Source organism: Barbus barbus (assembly GCF_936440315.1).
Source record: "Barbus barbus genome assembly, chromosome: 31".
NCBI lineage: Eukaryota > Metazoa > Chordata > Actinopteri > Cypriniformes > Cyprinidae > Barbus > Barbus barbus.
The window spans coordinates 14,088,905-14,116,257 of NC_136759.1; the positions used below are offsets into that span (position 1 = coordinate 14,088,905).

At 39.6% G+C, this 27,353-nt stretch overlaps 2 protein-coding genes across 2 annotated transcripts; both read right to left on the reverse strand.

Annotated features, from left to right (window-relative positions):
• Window positions 1-82: 82 nt before the first annotated feature.
• Window positions 83-4,196, reverse strand: LOC306851120 (adapter molecule crk-like). The gene is made up of 3 exons (XM_079387226.1): window positions 3,640-4,196; window positions 2,560-3,137; window positions 83-2,344 (listed from the first exon to the last, which is right to left on the reverse strand). Exons 1-3 carry the CDS (start codon window positions 3,857-3,859, stop codon window positions 2,207-2,209), a joined length of 936 nt encoding a protein of 311 aa, XP_079243352.1. The 5' UTR covers window positions 3,860-4,196; the 3' UTR covers window positions 83-2,206.
• Window positions 4,197-4,713: 517 nt separating this feature from the next.
• Window positions 4,714-26,570, reverse strand: LOC306851121 (leucine-rich repeat-containing protein 75A-like). The gene is made up of 4 exons (XM_079387227.1): window positions 24,833-26,570; window positions 21,611-21,739; window positions 14,764-14,876; window positions 4,714-7,346 (listed from the first exon to the last, which is right to left on the reverse strand). The coding sequence occupies exons 1-4, from the start codon at window positions 25,085-25,087 to the stop codon at window positions 6,518-6,520; spliced, it is 1,326 nt and encodes a 441-aa protein (XP_079243353.1). The 5' UTR covers window positions 25,088-26,570; the 3' UTR covers window positions 4,714-6,517.
• Window positions 26,571-27,353: the final 783 nt, after the last annotated feature.

Below are 27,353 nucleotides of genomic sequence, written 5' to 3' on the forward strand. Positions count from 1 at the left end.
ATTAAATCCTTTCCATCACGTTGATGCTCTCAATAGACTAATAAATACAAAGGCATGTAAAATAGCGACAAAGGCAAAGTAAAAGTTTTGAGTAGATCATTACTATAGGGGTCAACTTTATTTCATGTACAGGAATAAAACTGTAACAAAAACATAGGATTTTTTTGTGTGACTTAAAACACTTCTGACAGACTTGGATGCACATAAAGGATAACAAGATTAATTTCACAAAATCACTGTGTTGATATTTAGGTTTTAAACATAATACTTTGGGTACAATTAAAATGTACAGAGAAGACTTGCGATACTCTTTCAACTCAGTCATAGACAAAAGTGGTGCGTTTTGAGGTGAAATCATTCTCACAGGACACAGCTGAGAGTTCAGACTTACAAGACTCAAGCTTTGCTTTGTGACTGATTTTAGTGATCGAATTTCATCATAATTTCTGACTGAACATACAGTTAATAAGACAGATCATGAACATCAAAGTCCTTCATAATTACGACTTAAGTGACAATTACATAACATGGCCGGCTTGCTGTCACATGACAACATACAGCTAACCTACACACATAGCTTTCTAACATTTAGATGTGACATAACAGAAGAGGTTCCAGGTGATTGTCATTGTTACCAAACAAAGTTAGTCAACTTTTTTCTTTTTAAAAGTAACAACAAATAAAGGTAAAGGGTAAAAACATTAACATTTGATAGTGTTCTGGTAGCCTGTCTATTAGTGTTATAATTGATACATTTGCCCACAGACATTCAATTTCTATTCTCCAAATACAGTCATTAGTAAAGGAAGCCGGTTAAAAGAAACGTTTCTGTAAGGTTGAACAAAATATACTCCACTTTTCCCCACATGTTGCTATTAACTAATTAAGCTAAAGACATTGCTGATTTGGTCATTGACAACAATCTGCAATTAAGGCAGGCAATTAGGAAAGCAACGTCTTACTTGGGCATTAAAGGACAAAATGCACTATATTTCTGCATTGAGATAGATAATACAGGCATGATGGAGGCTGATGTTTTAAAACAAAAAACAATAGCCAGATAAACCAATCATAGATAAAGGCTACTCGTATGTGCAAAATCAATTGAGCAAAACACATTTGAGGCATCAGGTTAGGCTTTGCACATTGGTGTGACTCTTCATATGATCCTATTGTGCTGTTGTAAAGACAGCTGGGTTGTTTTTGAAATATCTTTATCTAATTATTGAAGTAGCTTTGGAGAGTTGCTACAACAACCACTTATTGTATTTTCTACCTTGTCAAGGGAAGTTTTGGCAAAAACACATTGGTTATTTTAAGTGGAAAAGTCACAATGTTGGATTTTTATTTAAAAACAACAACAAAAAATCATTTAAGTCTATCGTATGTTGACGTATTGAGTCTAGCATTAGAAATTAGGGTTACACATTCAACAAATCCGCATTTAGTGTAATACTTCCAAGTACAGCAATAATGGTGAAAGGAGCAAGTAGCATTTCCTGATAATATATAATGAAAATGTAGTAAGACAAAGTTAGCGGTAGTGAATAATGATGCATGGCCCATCTTGTATACATTAGAAATGTGCATAAATAAAACAATGCGGTGAGGGTTCGGGCTACTTCATCTTTTATATAAAGTACCACCCCGATAAGAACCGCTTCATGACACAATTGACCGGCGCTGAGCCAGTAACAACTGACAAGCCAATGAAAAAGACTAAAAACTATTCAAAGCATGTCTGATCTGCATTTCTGAATATTTTCTTGTAGTAGATGATTTGTAGTGTGAAAGTTGCTGTGTTCTAGGACACTAAGTAGTGTATGCTACCGCATTCAAAGAAGCAAAGGAACAGTCCCTTGTTAAGACACCAAACCGCTCATGTTTTAAGTCCAATCAGGCTTCTTCCTCTTTTCTCAGTTCACAAGAAGCCACACACTAATGCTCCTCTCTCTGTAGTGTATGGTGTTGCGTGTGGAATTTAGTGTTTACTTGGTAAATATCTTCAATTATTGCATAAAATCTAGTAAGGGAATTGTTGCAGGTATGGAGAACGTTGGCATGAGACACAATGGCACAAAGTAATGACGAGGCAGACAGGTAAAGGGCAGTAGTGAGGATGTGTGAGGAGCCGGAGTGTGTGTGTGTGTATGTGTGTGTAAGTGAGTGTACATCTATGGGATGCTAGGGAAGACAGTCTGCTCTCTCAGCTCAGTTCGTCCTCTGGATTGTGCTGGTCCAGCAAGCGGACGTGGGTAAAGGGAAAATGGCCATGCTTTCCCTTGCACTCACCCTCCCACTGACCGTTTACATTGATCTTGGTCACCTTCACCATGTCACCGACCTAACAACAGCGTCAGAAATGGAGGAAACACTTTGTTAATGCAATGCACAAAACAGCAAACTTAAACAGAGAATTACAGTTCCACTGGGAGGCGCCAAAGCCAAAAAACACATTTCACAAAATTCTATATAAAAATACAAATTTTAAAATGTACAAAATCAGTCATCTGTGTTGCACATAAAATACCATGCAATAAAAAAAGCTACATGTGTTACCTCCAAAGCAAGAGCAGTCTTGTCATAGGCATTGGGAACTCTCTTCTGAATCGCCCTGGCGTAAACCGGACCATTCTGTAGATTGGGTAAGGATGTCGGCTGAGCATATTGGCCTGGCTCGCCAAGCAGAGGTTGAGACTGAGAACCATGGCCGTCAGAGTTGCCGTGAGCTCCGGATCCTCCAACAGACCCTCCAGGGCCCCCTGATGTTGGCGAGGCAGGCCGGTACTTCTCCACGTAGGGCACTGGGATCATGCCGACACGGCCTTCTGAATTCTGTGCGTTCCACCACTGCTCCTCCGGCTTCTCCAGAACTCTTAGAATATCGCCCTTTCGAAACGGAAGGTCCTCGTCATCATTGCCAGGGAAGTCAAAGAGAGCTCGTACGTACTCCTCTTCCAGCCTCTGAGGAGCTCCTCCTGTTCCTGCATTGATGCTGATAAAGGACGAGTGCTTGGCTTTGCTGATGGGCTCAATGAGAGTGGTGGTATCCAGGTAGTGGATCTTATAGAACTCCAAGAGCGCAGGTAAGGCATCAAATTCCTGATCTCCAATACGGAACCGAGGAGGAGTGAGTCCTGCAGGATCACAGCAAGAAAGCATATAGAATGGATGGACTATCAAGGTTTATTTAACCTTCATCTATGAAGACTTCACTAAATGGTAGATATAATAATTTAAACTGTTGTCGTGTAAACATCACTGTTTTTATAATACCACACATAATAGTTAAAAAATTCAGTATTACTGCGCATACAGCGACTACAAACAAAAAAGTGGATGTTTTGTCATAAAAATACAGATGGTTCTCGTTACATGTTAAAATATCTAAATTATCTGAGTGACTGAATCCAAAACACGGTTTACACTGAAAAATAACAGGTTTCTGTATGTGTAAACATCTTATAGAGAATACTACATTAACACGTAACACTAAATTGACGCAAAAAATCAGACTGAATGTGCAGAACTATTCGTAGAATAGAAGTACACAAGTTTCTCGTCGAGCTGCTAAGCGGTTTTGCTAAAGCAGTATTTATTCGTCCCGTTGTTGGCAGTATATTTATATGCACCACTTACCTGGTCCGGACTGGCGATTGCTGCTGATGCTGTTTATTATGTAATGAGAGACTTTGGAGTTCTCCGACACAGACAGCACGTAGTCCCCGGGAATAGTGATCGAGTCCCGCACCAGGAACACTCCATGCCTCTGCCCTTGGAGCAGCGAAACCGCTTCTTGCCGGCTTAATCTCCCCCAATACCAGCTCCCTCGGTCCTCCGAATCAAAATTTCCGGCCATGACTAGCGCAAGAAAAAATCCCAGGCTTCACAGGCCTTCCCTTCGCCTCTCCTTATCCGCAAGCAGCGTTCAACTCATGCAAAAACTTTACCGCGTTCCGTTGTTGAACACGTTTCGAATACGCGCAGCATTCGCACACTTTCCTACGCTTTTTTGTTCCAATCGGGTAAGAAAACAACCGACGTCGGAAACCCAACGTGCATGAGGCGCAAAAACTACGACTATTCGCCCAGATCCTCTGATAATTGTTCAGTGTAAACCAAAACGTACATTGGAAGTTGTCACAAGGAAGTTCAAATATTTCAAATGGCGGACAAGGGAAACATTTTTTTGACCTTATTTCCCGGAAGTGATGCAATAACACAGTCAATTCAGACAGCGTCCACAGGTAGCCATTTTGATGCGGTCAATGTTGAAAATGAGGCCATAGCCCTGTATGATTCTGCACTTTCATTTAAACACTTTACCATTTTATTTACTTTTATTAGATAATTTGTGGTTTAATATTAACACATCTGTTTATATCTTACACATCTTTGTAATATATTTACATTTATTTACTAGTGTATATATATATATATATATATATATATATATATATATATATATATATATATCCATGTATATTTTCATAAATTTATTTTGTTGTCGAACAATTTATAGCCTCATTTGCTAATATACTCAAAGTACGTAAACACTGTCGTTTACATAAAACAAGCCCAAGTACGAAAGAGTTACCAACCACTAGATGTCGACATCGATTACTAGTAGTTTACAATCCTCCATGCACCAGTCCCGTTCAATTACAGTTCAGTGTTCCGGTGCACAAACGCAATTAAAACGTCCAACATTTTATGTAGTTATACTGTTTAATGCATAAATGAATTGAATATTTGTTAAAGGCTTATTGATTTTGATGGCAACAGTCAAATACATTTTGTTTTGTTTACAAATAATCATATGCACATATTGCTGTTCCATCCATTCTCCTTTCTTTGTTAACCACTGAATACAGAAATACACACACAATTCATTGATCACAGCTCTTCAGTGCAATTTTATCAATATATAATAATGGCAGATCTTGTCTAGAAGTATGGCTTTGAAAAACAGCAGGAGATTTTGAGGCTACCTGGTGACCATAAAATGATATGATAATCTGAAATATGTTGGCTAACTTTATTACAGGAGAAATTAGGCTTAATTAATTAATTTTATAAACCATCATTTGGGGAGGGAGATGATTCTACTTAAAAAACACTGAACAAGATTTTTGCATGTAAGCATATTATGATAATATACAAAGTAGTACAGTATAAATGGATATAATAAATCCTAATTCTCAATTAAGTCATTTTAAATAATGAAATAAAACAACTGTTTTCGATTAAGACAAATCTGTCTAATCAGTATACACTGTCACTGAAACAATACTTTCCTTTACTGGCATATCAGAACTAGTTTGAATTACATTTGAATAATATAATGTAATTAGGCACTAAATAGATGTTTATACTATGAAATACCTTTATCATTTAATAACAGTGGATAAATAGAAATGAAACCTTTACATCATTTTAATGTTTAAAGGATCTATTCTAAAGAACTGAGCTAAGAAACCTTACATTGTCTTCAAAATCCATGTCAAGCAGCAACAACAGAATAACAGTACTATATACTATCATATAACCAAACAACACTTTCTTTTTTTCCGTGGAGTGAGTCTTTTCTCTTTGGCTTCAGTCCCGCTACTCTGTATCAAACAAACATAATGTTTTGGGCCAACAGTGTGACATTTTGGTTTTCCACTGTATATATTAGGGGCACTTAATATGATCTCATCTGCGTCCCATCCACCTGACACCCGGGACATGCATATTCATTGGACAATACTGAATAGAATGTAGGTTGTTTTCCACTGCTGGAGAGAACATGCATGATGCAGTCCAATTCACCAATTGCTTATATCCAGCATGTTTAACTGATCTAAATGTGCACCTACACACACACACATGCTTCTCCGGCAGGATTTTGAACAGGCACATAGGCACACAGAGGTTCATGGTTATGACAGTGACGGGGAAAACCTGAATGAGAAGGTATATTTGATATTTTTGTACCTCACAAGTGATCCATTTCTCCTTTGCAACAACAGACAGCAGCCATGATTGTCGTCCCTATTAAACCTGCTGAATCCCATGAGTTCATGGGTAACCCAGTCTGAAAACAAGCCTGTCACGCTCTACCATTCTCTTTTTCTTAAAGGGACGAAGGTTACAGACTCTTGGGTTGTCTGAATGGCAAGTTAACTGGTCTGGGACAGAAACTTCTCTTAAAGGCTCGATGGCTCCAGAAGCGTGCTCTGACTGGCTGGAGCAAGACAAAATGGGATGACTGGTTTTGGACATCCTCTTCACCCTCTGCTATTTGCTTTATGATTGGATCTATAAATTTACAAGAAGGTATATTTGATATTTTTGTACCTCACAAGTGATTAATTTCTCCTTTGCAACAACAGACAACTGCTGTGAGTGTCAACCCTATAAAACCTACTGAATCCCATGACTTCATGGATAACCCAGTCTGAAAACAAGCCTGTCACGCTTTCTCTTTTTCTTAAAGGGACCAGCATCTAATCAAATTAGACAGTGGCTTCAATCAGGTAGGGTTGTTCGAATGACACGCTAACTGGTCTGGGACAGAGTCTTCTCTTAAAGGCTCGATGGCTCCAGACGAGTGCTGTGACTGGCTGGAGCAGGACAGATGGGAAGTCTGGCTTTCTAAGTCCTCTTCGCCCTCTGCTTTGGACGCCCTTTTCTCTCTGCTCCGCTTTGTAACTGGATCTTTTACCAGCCGCTGATCCTCCAAGGTCCACATACTGTCGTCTTCGTCCTCTTTGCCCTGCACCTCCCTGTCAAAGTCCAGTAACTCCTCCATCATGTCCTCGATCTCCATCTCACCATCAATCTCTTCTTCTACCTCAGATCTGAGTTCTCCCATACTCTCAGTCCTGTTTGTATCATCTGCGTCATCCTCATCCACTCGGCCCTCCGGCTCGCTGGCCTGGCTCTCGCCGAACTCAAGGATGGTGGGAAGGTTGCCCTGTTTGGGGCAGCGTTTGCGGAGGCTCACCAGAAATGGTTGTGGGAGGGAGAAGATGTCCACGTTGTTCCCCAGGTCGATCCAGGTGACGCTGGGGAAGCTGTCTGGGTCCTTCAGTGTGTCTGTGAGCTCTTTGAGCACGGCACGGGTCAGCCTGTTGCCATTGAGGGCCAGAGTCTCAAGGCGGGGAAGAGATGCCAGCGTAGGGAGGAGCAGAAGGAAGGCATCGTCTATGAGATCGGTGAAGCCCAGCTCTAGGCTGCCGATGCGGGACATGTGGTGATGTAGGTAGGCACAGAGACGCTCCATGTCTTTCACTCCAAGAGGGATGCCAGACAGATCTAATGACCCACCGGAGGGAGGGCTTGAGAGAACTGATTTCAGACTGAGAAAGAGAAAAAGAAGCAGATAGAGAGTAAGAATGTATGTGGAGGTGGGGGATTTAACGTTTTATTGAATTCTATAAATCAGAACCGGAGGAGAGAAGATATTAACCTTATTAAATATTAACCAAAGGAAAGAAAATGTTAAGAATTCAAAATTTCCTAGCAGTTCACTAATAAATCTAGGACACATTAGCTGGTAAATTCATTAGGAATTGAAACATAATGTGGCAAAAATTATAATCTGGCCCTGAGCTCATATTTATAAAGAAAAAAATACATTAAAGAATAAAAAATATACTGTATATAATACAGATAATATTTTAATTAAAATAATGCAAAATACAGTTTATTTTAACAAACATTATTATGACAAGAATATTTATGGCCATTGGCCATTAAATTCTCTTAATTCACTGACATTGGCAGGTGTGGCATCAACTTAGTGTTGGACCCTACATATAAACAGCAGCTCTGCTCACATATTTAAATGGCCTATGCTGTCTGACATAAGAACTTTTAGTGTGGACATTTCCTGTGGCAACAAAATACATTGCATAAAAGGTATTATCATTATTAGAAGGTACTAGATTTCTACAAATGGAAGTTGTACTTGAAATTTCTACAGTAATTGTAACAGTCATTAGTGCCTAAAGAAGAAATGTAGGGCAGGAACAAACTAAATTATCCAGCCCTATACGAGAAGAGCACAAAGGAACTGTTGAGGAGTTCAATTTTATAGTAATAATAATAAAAGAATAGTCTATGGAGCTAAATGTTTTGAAACCCATACCAGCTTTAATGTTTTATTAAAACTCAGAGACTATCAAAGACTCAGGATATCGTCTCATTGAGGCAAATTGAGACCTGATTGAAAGGATTCATTTTCTGTAAATGCATTACAGACTCAAAACAGCCCCTGGAAATACGAACAGCATAGAATTTAAGAGTTCATTTAATCACGTGGTCAGTTGTTATTTTCAAATATGGATTAAGAACCTACGGGAGATAGATAAATGGAGTGATAGTGGGGAACAGAAGATGAAGGCAGGAAGAGAAGCTGATTTATTAAGTAAAAGAGAACAAATGCATTGCTTTAACCGCTGCACATGCAGCAGACTCATAATAAGATCAGTGTGCCACCACAGCTTGCCAGTGTGCGAGTGAAGAGAGAAAGAGTGAAAGCGAGAAAAGAAACAGCGAGAATACTAATTCATAATGTGGCCGTTGCTAATTCACACCAGGACATGCATATATCTTATTGAGCTGGCATTTGAGGAAGAGAGAGGAATAATAACCATCATTTGACATGCTATGCTCATTCTGAATGATATATTTCCTGCCCCGCTCTGATCCTGTCACTGACCTAGCAAATAAAACAGCAGCAAAGTCAAGGAAATGGCTAAACTCTCCGGATATTACTGGCCAGGATCCCGAATCCCACGCTCTTTAAGAGAAAAGGCCTTTCCTTCTCTCAGCAATCTCAGCCTGAATGCATCTGACCCACTTTCATTCTCTCCTCTGCATTTGATCATTTCCAAATGTTCTCATTAACGACGGAGGGATGTTAAGCAGAAATATTAAAAGTATCTTTTAGCAAAATGGTATCTGCCACGTGACTCAATTTGAAAAGTAGCATAATTTCAAAAGCTTGTACATAATATCTATTACACTGTTCTAAGATTTTTATTAAAATCTCAAGATGCATATGATCTTAGAGTCACTCAAATTGTTTTTCATATGTAGTATATAACACCAAAGCAGCTTTTGAGTGCTTAGAAAGCATGAAAGGACATACGAGGCTGTGTAATCTGAGATTTAGCAATCTACTTTATACGTAATTTACTTAATGTAGCTTTTTAATTGATCTGAAATTTAAATCGCCCCTTCAGTAACAATAATGCAGCACAATGCAACAAAGAGAATGATGAGCAACTCTACAATTTTCCATTTCTGCAGCAATTTCTGCACTTGCATTTTTTCACACAAGACTAATTATCGATCTGGTAGCAGGTGTGCTGTGAAAAATCCTTCCGCTGCATCGTCTTTGCTGTGGATGTAAATAAAATCAGGTTATTACTTTAGCCACGCGTGATAGATCGGAACAAAGGTTTGAATTAAGACAGTAAGGTTGAAGTTCCTCATTCTCAGCTTTACAGAAATAAACCCTTTCAATTACAATCGTACTGAAGAGCAGCAGGTGGGTGGGAGGTGTCAGAGATGCGCCATACTGTATTGCATTGTTACAGTTCATTCACATTCCGTCATAGAGGAAAAGAAAGGAAAACCCAAAAATCAGCTTTATGAGTCTTCTGCTGAACATAAAGAGCGGTATAAGAAAAAGAAAAACTTTAAATCCATCATTTACATTGCTAGAATATCTCTGTTCAAAAGTTTGGGGTCAGTAAGATTTTTCATAAAGAAATGAATACTTTTATTTAGGGACGCATTAAACAAATATGACATTACAAAGCAATTCTATTTCAAATAAATGCGGAATAAATATTAAGCATCACAACTGTTTTTAGCATATCAGAATGATTTCTGAATGATCATGTGACACTGAAGACTTGAGTAATTTTCATATATTTAAATAGAAAAGAGGTACTTTACATTTTAATAATAATATTTCACACTGTATTTTTGATCAAATAAACACTGCCTTTAGTGAGCATAAGTGATGTCTTTCAAACATAAAAATGTGAATGTGGGTCATTAAAAAAGACCCTCCGATGATATTTTGAAGACTCTTAGATAATAAGTGTGGTAATTATGACCGATTAAGTGCCGAGTCTATCATTATACTGCTCTATTCTCCAACACACTGGTGAAAGGTCATCACTGAGCAAAATGAAGGATTACCATCACTGAAATAAACCTTTTGCAGTGGATGCTAGGATGTCTGAATGTGTGCACTAACAATTCATTTCTAGTTGAAATGTTGCTTAGAATTATGAACAACACATTCTGTCATTTAAAATAGCGCAAGCACATTCCGTGAATGCAGTACACTTTGGTGTCCCATTATTTTAGTTATATATCCTAATCATACAAAATGTCATGATTTTGACATAATCTGTTAAACTGATGTTCAGTTCATTGTAATAAAAATTGTTCATTGTTTTTTTGATGCAGTTCTTTTTTTTTTTTTTTAAATACTACATGCTTCTGTCATGATTTTCCCCATTCCCCATTTTACAGTATAATGGGAAGATAAGTCATCTCAATCCAATCCATTTTCTCAGCATTTATAAATACTTTTTACACTTGACAAAAAATGGCAAATGTAATTAAAAAACACTAATATTTAGCTGAATCTCTGAGATTTAGACCAACATTTTTTTAAAGATGTTCAGCCCCACTTTTGTAGCTTTGTTTAAGCTCTTTGTGTAATGACTTTATGTGAATTTCATGTGAAGTTAAGTTCAAGCAATTTCTTGTCAAACTGCTCTTTTTACTCAGCCTCTCAGGCATCAATGATTCTGACAATACAGCTGTCTGGACGGCTATGCAAATCAATACAAAAGCATCAGTGTAAAGATACCACTAATTGGAGGCAGGTTGCCATGTGCCAAATGAAGTCACTGCTCGAATAAAGACAGACAGGGAATGAAATTGAAAAAGCCAGAGATGCAGAAAGCTGTAAGGAATGAATAACAAGAGCCTATTGCAACTTCATCATCATGCCACATTCAGAACCTGCTGTTTCTGCTTTCAGGCAGTAAAGAGCGTGAGCAGAAGAGGACAAGAAGACGACAAGAGAGAAAGAGGCACAAAACAAGATCTTAAGTGAAAATCTAGCAAAAGGCAGAACTGTGAGGTAATCTGTCGAGGAGAGGCGGCATTAGAATGACTCAAGAGATCATATGAGGAGAAAATAGAGGGATAAAAAATAGGAGGGAAAATTTAGAAGGCAGAAAGAATTCAGCAGACATGCCTGAGAGATGACAGTATGATTTCACAACAGCCCTTATTCCACACCCTCTTCTACTCCTGTTTTACATTCTCAAATTCCTTTTTCATTTAACACAACTCTCTATCTTTTGTGTTTGCTATTAATGTGGGTGTTATGGAGGTAGATCATATGTTAAAGCTATAAAACACTGTTGCCTCTGGACATGATGCTCCGTTCTGCCTGTGTTGAGATGAAGAAGACATTCTTCACTGGCTCCTGACAGCCGTGGGCTGCTTGTTATGGACTAAAGGGTCTCCACTGGACTGCAGAGGCTTCGCCACATGCAGACCAGACGAGGGCAACGCGTTTCACATTTCAGTTAATGAAACAATAGAGGTCATGTAGTAGGTCTATGGCATATCAGATTCCACTTAACCGGTTTTGTTTCGAAGAAGCAATCCAAATACTCCTAACAATATTTTTAGTTTACAAAACTGCATAGTAATACAGCTTTCAGATATCTATTGTTCCATTTGTATTTAACAATTTGACAGTCGACTTATATATTATATTTAGTGAGGGTGGGGGTGATACAGTTAGCATTGTAACAGTGCAAGCTAACGCAAATGAGCAAGTTCTGTGCTTCTGTGTTATTGGATGAACTAACACATCCGGAGCAGATGTATAATTTCCTCCGGTTATATGTAGAATTGTAAATCAGCTTTAGTGTAAATATTTGCATGGAGGCACATAGATTAAGCTGCACACACACACACTATGAGTCACATCCGCTAGCATAAACACACACGTACCGCAGCCCAACATCTGTTATGTGTGAATTCTCTCAGAGAAAATGGGACACATGTCTGAGAGACTGTCTCACTCTGACCGGTGGAGGAGGTTAAGGTCATGTTAGCACTTAGCCATTACTACAGCAGAGAGGAATCATTAAGGGAGAGAGAAAGAAAAGGGCAACTGAAGGAGACATAAAAATGATGAGAGTTAAAAATGAAATCATTATGAATGCTTGGCTGTATTTCTGTTGTTATTGCTAACTAAATGTAAAAAATGTTTTTGTTCATTAAAATAAAGCTGGAGTAAAATAAAATATGAATATTAGATTAACAACTTCAACTTAAAAAAACTTGAAAATTAGAAATGGAATAATTTTTAGTTGAATTGAACTAAATCTGAAATAAAAAAATAAAAAATGTAAAAAATAAAAAACACTAAGAAAAAATGGTTATCTTCTCTTTAGTGAATAACTCTTCACTAAAAGGTTCTTTTGAGGAAAAAAAAAACATCTTAGCAAAAAATGTGACATTGCTGAGAAACACATTTGAAAATACTGGAGACTTTTCCCCAGGAGAACAATCTGAGAAACAGTAGACTTAAAGGGAATTAAAAATAAAATGTGTTATTTCTTTTCACCATAGGGGATTTTTACAGTATGTCTTCCATACACTGAAAATGAACATTGACCTTGCATTGTCAAGCTCCAAAAACAAGAAACATAATAAAAACATCATAAAAGTAATCATCTATATTACTTGTTTGCTATTACAAGAGCTATGTTTGAGAAACAGACCAATTTTGTTATCCACTGAAAGTCTTGACTTGAAAATCTGCAGTGGCCACCATTCACTTCCATTGTATAGAAACGAACAGCTTGCTTATTCTGCTACTCTGTTTGTATTATTGCCATCTGATGAAATCACATCAGTAAGCTCATAGTTCAGGCAGAACAAACAAAGGTGCTTGAGGAAGTTTAAACAGAGGATAAGGAGACCCTTAAAGGCACACAAGTATCGACAACACACCCAAGGAGAGGTGAGAACACTGTCTGAGAAACACTTCCCTTTTTAAACCCCGACAGCTGCATTCACATCTGCAAAACCACACCACAGTACACAACATAAGCGTAACAAATGAAGAGCCGTGTGTGGTGTGACTCAGACAAACAGCAGTGCTCCATCAACAAAACGCACCCGGTGAGGATTAGACAACACAACCGGAGCGGATAAAAAGAAGAAAGGTATCGAATCCGGTCTACGCAGAACACATGCCTGCACATTCCAGCTTAACCACAGCAGCTGATGCAGTGAATGAACTGCGGTAGGGGACTTCAGCTGTTTTATCCCTGCACACATAAGTTAGGGAACAGAATAAAGGCGTCAGCTAATCTAAAGTATATCCATTGACAGGAAATAAATACAGCCTAGTATTTCCTCATTTACACATTACACAGTCTGTGTTTTGACTGTATTAATGGCATTGGAAAGGAACCACATAAGTATGAGTCTACACCACAGAACCATGTGTTAGCAAAAAACCACACAGCACACAGTGGGAGGCTGCTCTTTCATTCACTAACTCACTCTGCAGAATAAACACAGCTCTTATCATCAATGGACGGAGAGGAAACCGCTGAAAGCCCCGTTGAGGAGCCAATTCACAGGTAATGAGATTTGGATGGTATACGCAGCTGTTCTGGAGTTATAATACGAGATATTGTGTATTAAAACAATTTGCGGATATCAGAACTGTAGGACCCAATCCTCAAATGAAACGCTCCATTAGCCGTGCGGTTTTTAAAGCGTAATTAATCCCTAAGTGCTGACGAATCAGTACACGGACAAACAACTGGCAAAGCAATGATTCATTTTGACTGCCTGCTCTGCAAAGTCGGAAAGCCTTTTATTTTTAAACCAACTAATCACTTTAATTAATGAACAAAGTGAGGCACTTTTGAGCCACTAGGCTACTGTTGTCAGACCTCTGTGGTGTGTCATGTGTTCCCACCTCATGTTTCCATATTTGGTTTGTTTCCTGTACTCGTTTAATGTGATCATTAGTTAATTCTGTTCCAGCTGTGTTTGTGTAATTATTTAGACATTTAGACAATAATTAAGACATTTAGAATGTTACATTTCTGTTTAAAATAAATGCTGTTCATACAAATTTTTTATTCATCAAATAATCCTGAAAAAATGGTTTTCACTAAAATATGAAGAGGCACAACTGTTTTCAATGTTAATAACAATAATAAATATTTCTTGAGACTGACACAGAAGACTAGAGTAATGGCTGCTGAAAATTCAGCTTTCCATCACAGGAATAAATTACATTTTGAAAAAACTGAAAAAGAAAAGTTTTTTAATTTTAAAAATATTTCACAATACTACTGTTATTAATTTTTTGATCAAATACATGCAGCCTTTGAGAGCATAAGAGATCATGAAACTTTCTGACCCCACCTTTTGGTGTGTGTGATAAGTAGAAAAATGTATATTGACTATAGAATAACCCACTTTTAATATTTCAACAAAATTTCAAATATGAATTTTCATAAGTGTGGGAACCCTGAGAAGAGAGACAAGTCAGGACGAAATAAAAAGAAAAGCGCTGTAAACTGAGGTGTAAAAAAAAAAACCTTATTGTTGTACTGAGGAAAGTAAGGTAGCATATGCCCTCACTGCCTAAATCTGAGACCCCCTCTCTACTTGTCAGCTCTGCTTTCTCACCAGGCCAGTGGCTTCCTCTTCAGCAGCCCCTGCCGTCTCCACTGGGAGTGTGGGCTCAGGTGGTAGGTCAGCTGACGGCACACCTTCTCCATGGCATCCAAAGCATCTCCCTCCTGACAAAGACAGAGAGAGAGACCACATCAATCAAGCTGTAACACACAGCAGGTTAAAGGTAACTTGCAGAAGATCAGGGTATCTGAGCCTTCAAGGTAAAATACTAATTTCTTTGACATTCATGATGACGGAGGAGCAAAGCTATATGGACTGACCGACATGTCACAAACACAGTCTGTGTAGGCTCTATCATTAGGTCATCTGAGGTTAGTGAGCGCATATGCATGTGATTTGCTAAAATGCATTAGTGAAAGGGAAGTGGTGTGTGGCCAAGTATGGTGACCCATACTCGGAATTTGTGCTCTGCATTTAACCCATCCAAGTGTACACACAGTAGTGAACATACACCCGGAGCAGTGGGCAGCCAATGCTGCGGCCCCCGGGGAGCATTTGGGGGTTCGGTGCCTTGCTCAAGGGTCTCACCTCAGTCGTGGTATTGAGGGTGGAGAGAGTGTTGGTTATTCACCCCCCCCACCCCACCTACAATCTCTGCCGGACTTGAGACTGAAACCCACGACCTTTGGGTTACAAGTCCAACTCTCTATCCATTAGGCCACGACTGCCCATATTAGCATGTAATGGATTAGCGACAAATTGATGTATTGTATGGCCATCTCTGGATAGCCTAAAGCAATCCAATTTGCAGAGAGACATGAACACTCATGAACACCCTGCAGGGCTGCCAATAATTAAATCTAAGGATGCACTGATATTACAATTCTGGTTGACAACCAATAGGTGGCTAATAAATATTAAAATTCGATACTATTTTGTGAATTTAGGATTAATAAGAACTTTAGAATGATAATGGATATTCATTTTGAGATTTGGTAAAGATTATATTTAATGTTGTTGATTATTTATTATAAACTACAGTATATGAATTCAAAGATGACTGCAGTGGTAATAAATTTAAAAATAATGAAATATCTAATACCAATTGATACTAATGAATTTAATAAAAAAATATCTATAGAACCAATATATCATGCATCCCTAATTAAATCGGAACCTACATGCTATGAAAAGTGTTGTTACTGTTAACTAAAACGTTACAACTAATTTTTGTTTACAGAAATAAAACTGAAATAAAATCAAATGTAAATGTTAATTGGAAAAACAAAATTAAAATGCTGCCTTGGCAGCTAACTGAGATAAAACTAAATCTGAAATTAGAGCTAAACAGAGGTATATTAGTAGTATTAAAAATACTACTAACCTAATAGTATTAAAAATAACGAATAAAAATGACATAAGACATATGTTGCGTTGTGGATGTCCCGAGTTCAAATCCTGGCTCGAGGACATTTCCCGATCCGACCCCCCTCTCTCTCTCTCTTTCACTTTGCTTCCTGTCTACTCTACACTATCCTATCTTTATAAAAGCAAAATGCCAAAAATAAAATCTTAAAAAAAAACATTTATTCAAAATATGAAAATACTTAAAGTATAAAATAACATATCGGAGCACATTTCAATTCATTATTATGAGCTGCAAAGGTGGAATCCTGTTTTTTTTTCTTTATTGTTCATTAACAGTAAATTTGTCTTGTCATGTTAATCACAAGTGAAATGCACAGAGGTTTATTACTGGCATTATACTGATTTGCTTCAGGTATTAATGAGGTTCAGTGGACTTGAGTGAATGAGAGGGCACTGCTCATACATGATTAAATTAACAATTACCTGTAGTTTCAAGTACTAACACTTGTCTCATCTGTGGCTCCAACTAAGAACCTACAAAAAATGAGTCGGGTATAAAATTTACAGGATCAGGGCCACATTTTTATAGGTCTTACCCTGGGCCAAATTACATTTGTTTTTATCAGGAATCCAAGCTAACAGTAACATAGCATTTCATCAAGGACACATTGTCTGCGCTCAGGTGTCTGTATCCGCACTGGAAACATCAATACGTAAATCAATCCGGCCATCACATCTCTACGCTACACCAGGCCTTGACCTCTGCAGAGGATCGGAGATAGAACTATGTCTATGGATATTGAGATGTCTAGAAAACACCTTATGTGTTAGTAAAGTCTAGTGGCTGCTGACAGTGAGATTAACAGTGCCACATGGCTGGTCAGCTCTAGTGCGCATCCCCCTGCAGACAGACAGTGGGTCCCCTGGTAATGTAATCATACACCCAGCGGGCTCTGACAGCTCTGAGAGTGTAACAGACAGCCCAGCTTTTCTTTCGTCACATCACTGATCTTGTCTCTACTTTGTCTCACTCCATTGCTCCTTAACATCACTTAGAGAAAATGTCTAACCTTACGCTCTTGTGTGAACTCTCACTCTCCTCAATTTTAGCTGACATTTCTCTATGTCTTCTTAGTTAAAGTTATTGCGTATACATGTGCATAGACTGGTTCTCACTTTTTTATAATATAATATAAATATTCAGGTCATGGACTGGCCAACTGTTAAGGGTGTTTCCCTGCCTGTTGCCTGAGATGCTGGGATAGGCTCCAACCGTCTCATATGGTTTGAAAAATGGATGAAGGTCCAGGTCATATTTCACCAAAAAATCAACAACAACAAAAAAAAAGGTGATAATAAGTAAATAAATTATACATTTTTGTGTAAATAATATATACATTTAGTTGAATTTTGGTAACATTTTAGAATAGGGAACACATATTCACTATTAAGAGATTTCCCTCAGTAAATTTCTAATTTGCTGCTTATTAATAGTTAGTGAGGTAGTTGTTACGTTTAGGTATTGAGTAGAGTTAAAGGGATCTAAAATAGGCATTAATATGTGGTTTATAAGTACTAATAAACAAATAAGCAACTAGTTAATAGTCAGAATTGGCCCTTAAAATAAAGTCTTACCTGAAATTTCAGCAGACATTACTTCAGACGTCAGTGTCACATGATATTTCAGAAATCAATTTATGCTGATTTGTTGCTCAATAAATTTTTCCAGAATACTTTGATGAATATAAAGTAAAACAATTCTCTACAATACATAATATATAATAACCTACATAAATTCTCTATTTTTTTCCTATTACGTTAATGAGAATACATTTTTTTTGCATTCTGACAATGAGCCCTGAGAGAGGAAGTGCATTTAATTTACATAAAAAAACAACACAACACAAAAAAATCTTAATGGTCCTAGAAACTTCATTTTCTTTAAGCAAAATATAATTTCCCTATCGAGGGAACTTCAAACTGCGTCCTCTAGGGGTCGCTATGGGGAACACCGTCAATGTGACCCGTGTCTGAAGCATACATACAAAAACACCACCTGTTGGCCGGTGACAGCCTATGACGTCACTACCGGTGCGACCACAGTATAAAGGGGCGCCGGGAAAATACGTCATTCTCTTCTTCGTCTTCAGTGACTGTTTTGTTTGAAGCGTGCATTCTACTGGTAAGAATGATTTTCTACTGTTACCATGGCGAGCACTAGCAAGGCGTTTAAGAGATGTGTGCATCCGTGTCCTCGTTATTTGACACCTGATGACACACACGATCTTTACATCTTTTGTTTTTTGCTTTTTGTTTTTGTTGTTGAGCATGCACGCAATGTCCTCGCGGGGGCAATCTGCGTGCACTGCGAGCTTTTTTCTATGAGAAAGCTCCGCTCTCGTCTGTCTCTCTTTTCGAGGAAGGAGGGACAGCCATCTGCTTCCCGCGGTTCAAGACCCACTGCCGAGGCACGGAGGAGAATGAGCTTGTGGGGCTCGCAGGCGGATCTGGCTAATGAATTAGAGAGGGGGCTTTTCCTTCTCGCGCTAGTCAGCCGCGAACAAGGGTGAGTTGCTGTATGATGATGATGATGCGATCTCTCTGACATCATCTGATCCAGCGGCTAGTGCTCTGCTGGGTTATGCCCAGGAAGAGCAGGAGATGTCTGAGGGCGAAGACGTTGAGACTGAGCCCTCTCAATCCTCCTGCCCTGCGTATGACGAACTGTTGGAGGTTATGGAATCGTCTCGATGAGCGTTATCTTTCTGGCCATAGCCCCCCAGCTCGAGTGAGCCTCCCATTTCTTCCTGATCTCCATATGGAGGTTGAGAGGGAATGGAAAAAGCAGGGCTTTTTTTTTTTTTTGAAAAAAGAAGGGCTTTCTTCTCGATGCTCCAGTCTTGCCTTCCGAGCTTTTCGGTACCTCCGTCGAGACGGTGGTCGAGAAGTTTAGGGAGGCGAAGGCACGCTCAGCGTTCTTCAAAACCTTCATTCCAAGAAGGTCCAGGTCTGAGCCTGAACAACGCAGGGGTCCTGGCCCATCTCCATCTGGGGATCAGAGATGGGCACAGAAGGCTAGTGTCGCGACTTGTGCCCCTCCCGTGCCTGTGGGTAGGGCTAGAGGAAGGCGCGGGTCAAAGAGAGGTAAGCAAGACCTGAGGGAGGTGATCCAGACGAGGCGTTCTCGACGCTCTCGTCCAGACCAGAGTAAGACTTGAACATCTACTCCCTTCCCTCGTGGGGCCTGTCATCTGCCCTCATCTTCCCCTCTCTAATTCCCCTGCAATCACCATTAATTCCACCTGACCTAGGTGGAAACCTAGAAACCTGCACTTGAAAAACATTGCAGTCTCTATGCCCCTGGGCCAGTACCATTCTCTTTACTGTTTGAGTTCCATGACAGCATCATTAGACAGCCGGTTGCTTGCTGGCTCTCTGATGTGTCATCCGAGTGGGCTGAGCCTGACAGTACTCTCCTCATCCTGTGGGATGGCTTGAGCATTGCCTTCACCAGGCGCCGGAGTGTCTGAGTTCCCTCTCATTCTGAGAGTTGAGTTCTTCCCAGAGCTCTGTGATTCAGCGGCCTCAAGTTGCTAGGCCTCTCTATGCCTCCTTTTTAGGTTGCTCTCCTTGTTGGTCGAGCTAGCATTGCTCCCTTCACCATAGAGGGTCACCTATGAGCATGCCGCTCCCTTCTGAGCGTCTGAGTTCCTTCTCATGCTGAGAGTTAAGTTCTCCACTCTCCAGAGCTCTGTCACTTGGCAGCCTCAGGTTGTTAGGCCTCTCTATGCCTCCCTGTTAGGTTGCTCTCCTTGTTGGTAGAGCTAGCTTTGCTCCCCTCACCATAGAGGGTCACTTATGAGCATGCTGCTCCCTTCCGAGCGTCTGAGTTCTCCGCTCCCCAGAGCAGCAACTTCAGGTTGTAGGCCTCTCTCTGCCTCCCTGTTAAGTTGCTCACCTTGCGGGATGACTGTACCATGAAAGAGATAGAGAATCTTCTCCCCCTCTAAGCTGAGAGCGGGGTACTATGTCCCCTTCAGCTATGCTAGCTAATTCTAGCAAACTGGCTGTGACTGTGATGGTAGTTACAGACCCCTCATATGTCAGTTTGTTCTATGAGAAGCGCCGTTCCCATCTATGTGTGCTCTATTATAAATTGAAAAGAGCACTGCTTTTTCGAGTGCCACGGTCACTTAAGGTCTCTGGGCTTGTCTAGTAACAGCCTCTGTGACTCCCTAGAACGGTGTTTACAAATCCATGTTATGGTAAGTGCGCACGCTAGTCTCTGTGCACTTTCTGAAATCCACGTTGTGGTAAGATCGCACGTCAAGTGTTTTGCGTTCTTTCTAAAATCCTGTATGGTAGGGCTTACGCGCTGCGGCTTCGTGCCCTTTCTTTGAGTTGGGCATTCTTAACAGGTAAGTTTTTTAGGGTATGCAGCTTTGGCCGTAGGGGATAATGTCACTCTAACCGTCCCAGGGGCAACTGCCTTAGCCGGGTAGAGTTGGTACTTAGTGCTCGCTTGGCTTGCACTCCCCTCAGCATGGTGGTGTGGGTATTCCGTTCCCCATAGCGACCCCTAGAGGATGCAGTTCGAAGTTCCCATGAAAGGGAACGTCTCAGGTTACATATGTAACCATGTTTCGCTGAGTAGGGAACGAGACACTGCGTCCTTTAGGCTCGGTGCCATGCTTCGGACGCAAGCTTCAGACGAAGAAGTGAATGACGTATTTTCCCAGTGCCCCTTTATACTGCGGTCGCGCCGGTAGTGACATCATAGGCTGTCACCGGCCAACAGGTGGTGGTTTTGTATGTATGCTTCAGACATGGGTCACGCTGACAGCATTCCCCATAGGGACCCCTAGAGGACGCAGTGTCTCGTTCCCTACTCAGGGAAACATGGTTACATATGTAACCTGACACATTCTAATTTCTTTCTTTTGATTTTGAGGTGAAATAAAACCATTTTCTTGACAGATTTCATGAGAAATCTGGTTCACAACCACATTTTGTTAGAGAGGATGTAATGAGCTCAGTGTAAAGAAAACAATCGGCAGCATCCTTGTTGTTTTGGTGGAGGTCAGGTGTTTGTGCAGCTCTCTATAGGAGCTGAGCAGGGTGTTAGTGGTGTGATACAGTGCCTGACTTGCTTCATTAAGTGCAGCAGCAGCAGCAGTCTTGAAAGAGGGCTGACTGGTCTTTAGTGTGTGTGACTCATCTGCGAATACACCTCCCTCTGCCTCTACCCTCTCTGCTCTCTTCATCTCTGCTTCTGTCTCACACACAGATACTCACACATGCTTAAGCAACTGGGTTTCATCCTAATGCTCACTGCACTGGAATGGTACAGTTTCATTTTGCACGTCTATCTGCTGTGCCGTCCAGGCAGTGCTATAAGGCACTTTCCATTAAATATTAACGTAACACAACATAGGAGAAATGTACAGAAATAGAACAGAAATGAGAAACAGAAGTGTGTGTGTGTGTGTGTTTAGGTGTGTGCATGTTACGAATCACAGAAGCACTATACCGTCTTTGGGCAGTGAATATATTTGGCCAGGCTGATAATGAGGTCATGGGTAATGGGATCCACCAGGTTGCGGAAACTGGCATAGCGGTAGAGAACATCGTCCAGAGAGGTTGATTCCATTCCCAGATCCTGGAAAAAAGGCACAATACAGGGAGGTCAAGAGAATGAGAACTACAGACTACAGCAGCAGATCACACTTAAAGGAATAGTTTACCCAAAAATGAAAATGACTCCCCCTAAGATCATCCAAGATGTAGATGAGATTCTTTGTTCATAAGAACACATTTAGCTTCACATAAGTTGTTCACCAGTGGATTCTTTGTTTTAGCTTCACATAAGTTGTTCACCAGTGGATTCTTTGTAGTGAATGGGTGCCGTCAGAACAAGAGTCCAAACAGCTGATAAAAGCAACACAATAATCTACAAGTAATCCACACTCCCAAAGTCTTGGGAAGTGAAAAGCTGCACGTTTGTGATAAGCAAATTCATCATCATTAAGACCTTTTATCTTTAAACTGTCGCTTCAGGCAAAAAAAAAGAGAGTCCACAATACAGAGCCACCCCCCAGGTCCTCTCATATCCATTAAAGAAGTTAACTGATGGACTGGAGTCCTGTGGATTATTTGTGTATTTCTGTGATATTTTTATCAGCTGCTTGGACATTCATTCTAATGGCACCCATTCACTGCAAAGGATCCACTGATGAGCAAGTGATGTAATGCTAAATTTCTCTAAATCTGTTCTGATGAAGAGACAAACTTATGTACATCTTGCATTGCCTGTGTGTGAGTACATTTAGAACAAATTTTCATTTTTATGTGAACTTTGCCTTTAAAGCTTATTTCCTTATTTTGAAATTTTAATGTCATCTATGAAGCTTTTTATTTGTAATAAATATTTACATTCACATAAATGTAAATGTGCATGTAACATTTATATATGCTTCCTAATGATGATGTTCAGTGTTCTTAAATAAAATAGAAAACAAATCCTTTAACTGAGTAAAACAAGCCAAACTGATGGAAAAGTTCATCTACATTATTGAATCTGTAAAGCAAAAGGGCAGGCATGGGGATCAGCAATTTTAAAAATTGCAATGTGTGAGGGGGTGAGGGCTCTGCAGCCAGAGCTAAACAATCAACAGCGAACCAACGGGAAATGGGTGGGTGTGAATGAAACAAATCGTCATTAGTATGACAAAGTGAATAAGCTTAGTCTTTGTTAAGGAAAAAGGCTGAATAATTTTAATGTCACTATAAATTTACTATTTAATTTCTCTCCCTCCATCGATAAAACCTGTGCATGCTGAGCATAAGCCTTGGTTTATCATTATCATCCCTCTATGGAGCAGAATCTTGATTAATCGATTTCCATTTAATCAAAGGCCCATCCATTTTCATGGTTTCCGGGCAACAAGGTGCACTTGGTAACCACTGGACAAGAGACACTGTCCTTTGACTCTCTTGCTCATTATGTGCTTTAACCCCCATTGCAGAATACACTGCAAATGTATTTCTGTAAAAATCTCACATTTACTTGGGGTAAAAATCTGCCGCTTGTGAAAAATAAGTACACTTTTAGTGTACTTCAAATCGTAAAGGTTTATTTTTAAAGAAACTGTACTTGGAAATAATGTAATATTAATCAAATAAAAGGCAACTTAAGTGTACTTAAAGAGAGAACAATTTCATGTTTCTTAAAACATTTTTAAAGTGCACTTTGTAATGATCTCTAATTAAAAGCTATAAAGTGCATTTTAAATAATTACATTTTTAAAGAAGTACACTTATTTTGATGTGTTGAAAAATTAAATATAGCACATGTTGATTACAATTTTGAATATAACTGGTGTTATTTGATATTACATTTAAAGTTTATATAATTTAAATGTATTAAATTGCAAACTTACCATATAGTAAGGTGTACTAATTTACTATCAAGCATAATGGTAAACTACAGAGTAAGTTATTAATTAATTAAATTCAATATACATTTAAACTATAATACACGTTCATTTGATTGTAAATAACATGCAATAAAGTGTCCAAAAACATTACATTCGTTTGCACTTAAGTATCTTTTCTTAAAGTATATTATTTAAGTCTACTTCTTTTTCACAATGTCCTTTTGAGAACAAATCCTGCAGTTTGTTACGCAGCCACCTGTTGCTTCGTCACTGCCTGACAATTCATTTAATACTACCTATGGAGGATTAGAAAATGAAATCCCCATTAACTTTGATCCCAGCTGCACATATGCAGAAAATCCTCAACAGAAGCAAAGTGCAGCAGACCAGCTAAAATGACCTTCTAGTCCATAAGATGATAATTTCTCTTGAGAAAAGCTGGATCAAAAAATAGTAATGGGGCAAGAGTTCTGGCCGCATATACCCATCAAACAGAGCCACTAGCTATCTGAGACAGCCATTCGATATAAAGCAAAGCATTGCGCTTACTGACAGCATCCATAATCACTACCCAAAGTAAACAGTTGGTGTTTATGCAGTGCAGCATTACTCTTCGGCCAACTTGAGCTGTGTCTGTTCTCACAGGTTCACATGACTGTAAAACAGGCATCTGTCTCAAGAGCACTGAATTCTGTGAAATGCAGAATCTATAGAGTTGGCAAACTATTGCAGGAGTCTTGCTGTATCTCAGATATGTCTGTATCAGCACTGACAGTAATGATGCATTTTGGAGGAAGAGTTTATGTCTTTCAACAGCTTTCAACATAACACCAACCCAGTAGGATTGACATTTTGGCCCAATTACAACATATGATTCTCTCTGCTGTAACGCAAAGTAGGGTTTCTGCATGATTACAAATCAGGCCAAAGAGTCCAATGCTTTGGGGCCTCTGTTAACCAGCTGAGAGACCCACGGTGACGGGATGAGCAAAACCCCCCCCCAAAAAACCTACAATATAATTTCTTATATTTGTGATGTGATTTCTTGCCATTTGGACATTAAATCTCACTACTGCGACCACAGGGAACCTCCAAAAAAGACTGGTGCCCCAGAGCTTTGCAGGACAATATTTGCCACAATAAAATCAAGTGCTGTTTACGAAATTGAGGAAAAGTTGACAGGTACACAAATGGAAAACAGAGCTGACATTCAAGTTGTGGTGGACAATAACTCATCAGAGAGAACTCTGACAACTTTCTACCTCTATTTGAGTTTTAACCTAACCTATACAAGAATCATGGAGTAGTATTTGTACCTGCCGGAGAGTCTTCAGCATCTCTGTCGCCTCATCGTGTTTCCCCTGCTTTGCCATCAGCATCATCTCTTGTATCATCCCAATGCGCCGCTGGTAGGGAGGAGGAGTCCCACTGCTCCTCAGTTTGTCTCCCGACTTCAACATTATAGAAGTAAGGATGTCTCCTCGCTCTTTCGTGGGGGTCCGTTTCCATCCTGTGCTCTGAGGGCTCGCTCCTGCCTCCTGCCCCGCGGCCTTCGTTTGCTTCGCTCCCATGTTTGGTTATAGAGCCTCACCTTGGAAAAGGGCCTCCAGACTCGGCATACTTTCAAAATGAATTCACCTTTAACTATTAAAAGTCCTTTAATTGTTCGTGAGATTACATTTTGTAAGAAACTAATGAAAATAAGAAATAAACATTGCCGTTCCTATAAGGTTTATTGGAGAACAGTGTTTTAAAAGTCCGTATGCTCACCTTAAACCTGTCATCTCTCACCTGACAGAGAAAATATAATTACATTAAGATGTGAATTTATATAATAAAATTACAAAAACTTGCATCGACTGTGATTTCCATAAAATCTTTTTCACAAAGTGCTCATTCACAAGGTGTGAAATATGAGGGAGGTTTGGGGGGATGTACGACCCCCTAGTTAAGGCATGAATCCCCCCTAATTAAAGTTGGGGGTCTTGGAAATGTATTTTTACATAAGCATTTATATAATTCAACACGTTTCAGTTATTCCACAAAATTTACGCACGCGAACAAAAATCGCTTCTGCTTCGGTAACCATAGCAACAGCTGCTCATTGATGTTTGTATCGGCCGGTGCATCAATAAAACACTGTACTGTCGTTATTTATCACATTACCATGTATAAACACATCACAAATATCTCACAAAAATAGTTTTGTTTTGTTTAAAACGTCTAGACGGTTAACCGCACAAGGAGCGCAAAACGACCGATTAGGTTCCGCGATACGAAGCGATTACGCTCATAAAATTACTTAAGAAGTTGACTCCACTGCTTACATTTCTCATCCAATTTCCCACCAAAACTGTAGTTTGCAAAGCATAAGCATTGAACTTTTATATCATTCACAGCTGACTCGTGTAACGTCAGTTGTTTACTCTTTAGAATCCTCCGCAAAAAATATTTTGGAATTTTATAAGGCGGCAAAACATCTAAAACACTGCGTGTTACATTCCAAACTTCTTGTATTTCAGTCCAATTAGGTCATAATTAATATATTCTGCCAAAACACCAGTAATCCTCGATTCCCTCAGGTAGGGAATAGATCTGATGGTGCCTGCGGCATGACCGCAGATTAAAGAAGAGGAGTCCCGCAAACCTCCAGAAACTCTCACAGTCTGGTTCAACAGAATTCTTGCACGATCTTACTGCAGCATGATCCGTATGTTTATTTCAGTCGTTGTTTGTACGTGTTAACATCGCAGTTCCTCCGCAGTCTCTCAAAGGCACACGATGTAGGTTTCAGTGTGAGTTTAGTCGACGGCGAGCAGTAGGCTACTGCTGTGAACAAGGGCATGTAAATATTTAAGTCATTCCAGTATTTTCTTCCACGCAGCCCGCAGAAATATCACTGTTCTCTGCTGAAATGTGCCATGTCGAATTAATTTCCGCTTTGATATGACCTCTCCCCAGGTGTGTCCCGTCTGAGGCTAGGGTGTGTTCAGAGGAGAGCGACTGAACGGTCTCTCATCACTCAGATGGAGAGGAGAGGCGCTGGGTTTCGACACAGGCTGTGTGGGAGGGGTGGAGCGGTCTGCAACATCCTCCACTCCACTGCCTTGGTACAGTTAACCAAGTGGAGCAGACGGTCGCTATTGGGACTGCTCCAGTTCTACACTATAGAAGGCATTTGAGTACTTTAAATGAAATGGAAGAATCATTCGCTCGTATGGGCAATCCCATATCCCCGTAGTCTATATGCGTAGTCATAGATTCCCCTCAAGTTATGTTATTTTTTTATCATTGACTTGTGCGCCACACGGTAATAGTTGGGCTTTCTTTGCTGACATCTGGCGTTTAACACATGGCATGTCATGTGCTGCATATTTTATTTTTTTTTGTTCTTAGGAAAATTTGGAATTGAAAAAAGTAATAAAACTCTTAAAGCAACAGTTCACCCAAAATGAAAGTCTGCTGACAGTGTACGCACGCTCAAGCCATTCAAGATGTAGATGAGTTTGTTTCTTCATCAGAACAGATTTGGTGAAATTTTTTACATCACTTGCTCACCAGTGGATCCTTGAATGGGTGCCGTCAGATTGAGGGTCCAAACATGGCATGAAAATGTCACAATAATCCACATGGCTCCAGTTTATCAATTTACATCTCGTGAAGCGAAAAACTGCATGTTTGCAAAAAACAAATCCATCATAAAAGGCATTTCAACTTTAAGTCACTTCTGGCTAAAATACCAGTCCATATACTCCATAATATTTTCCTCCAGTGAAAAAGTCCAGTTCCTGTTATCCTCTCACATCAAAATCCACCAAAATATTTGAGAAGTTTTTG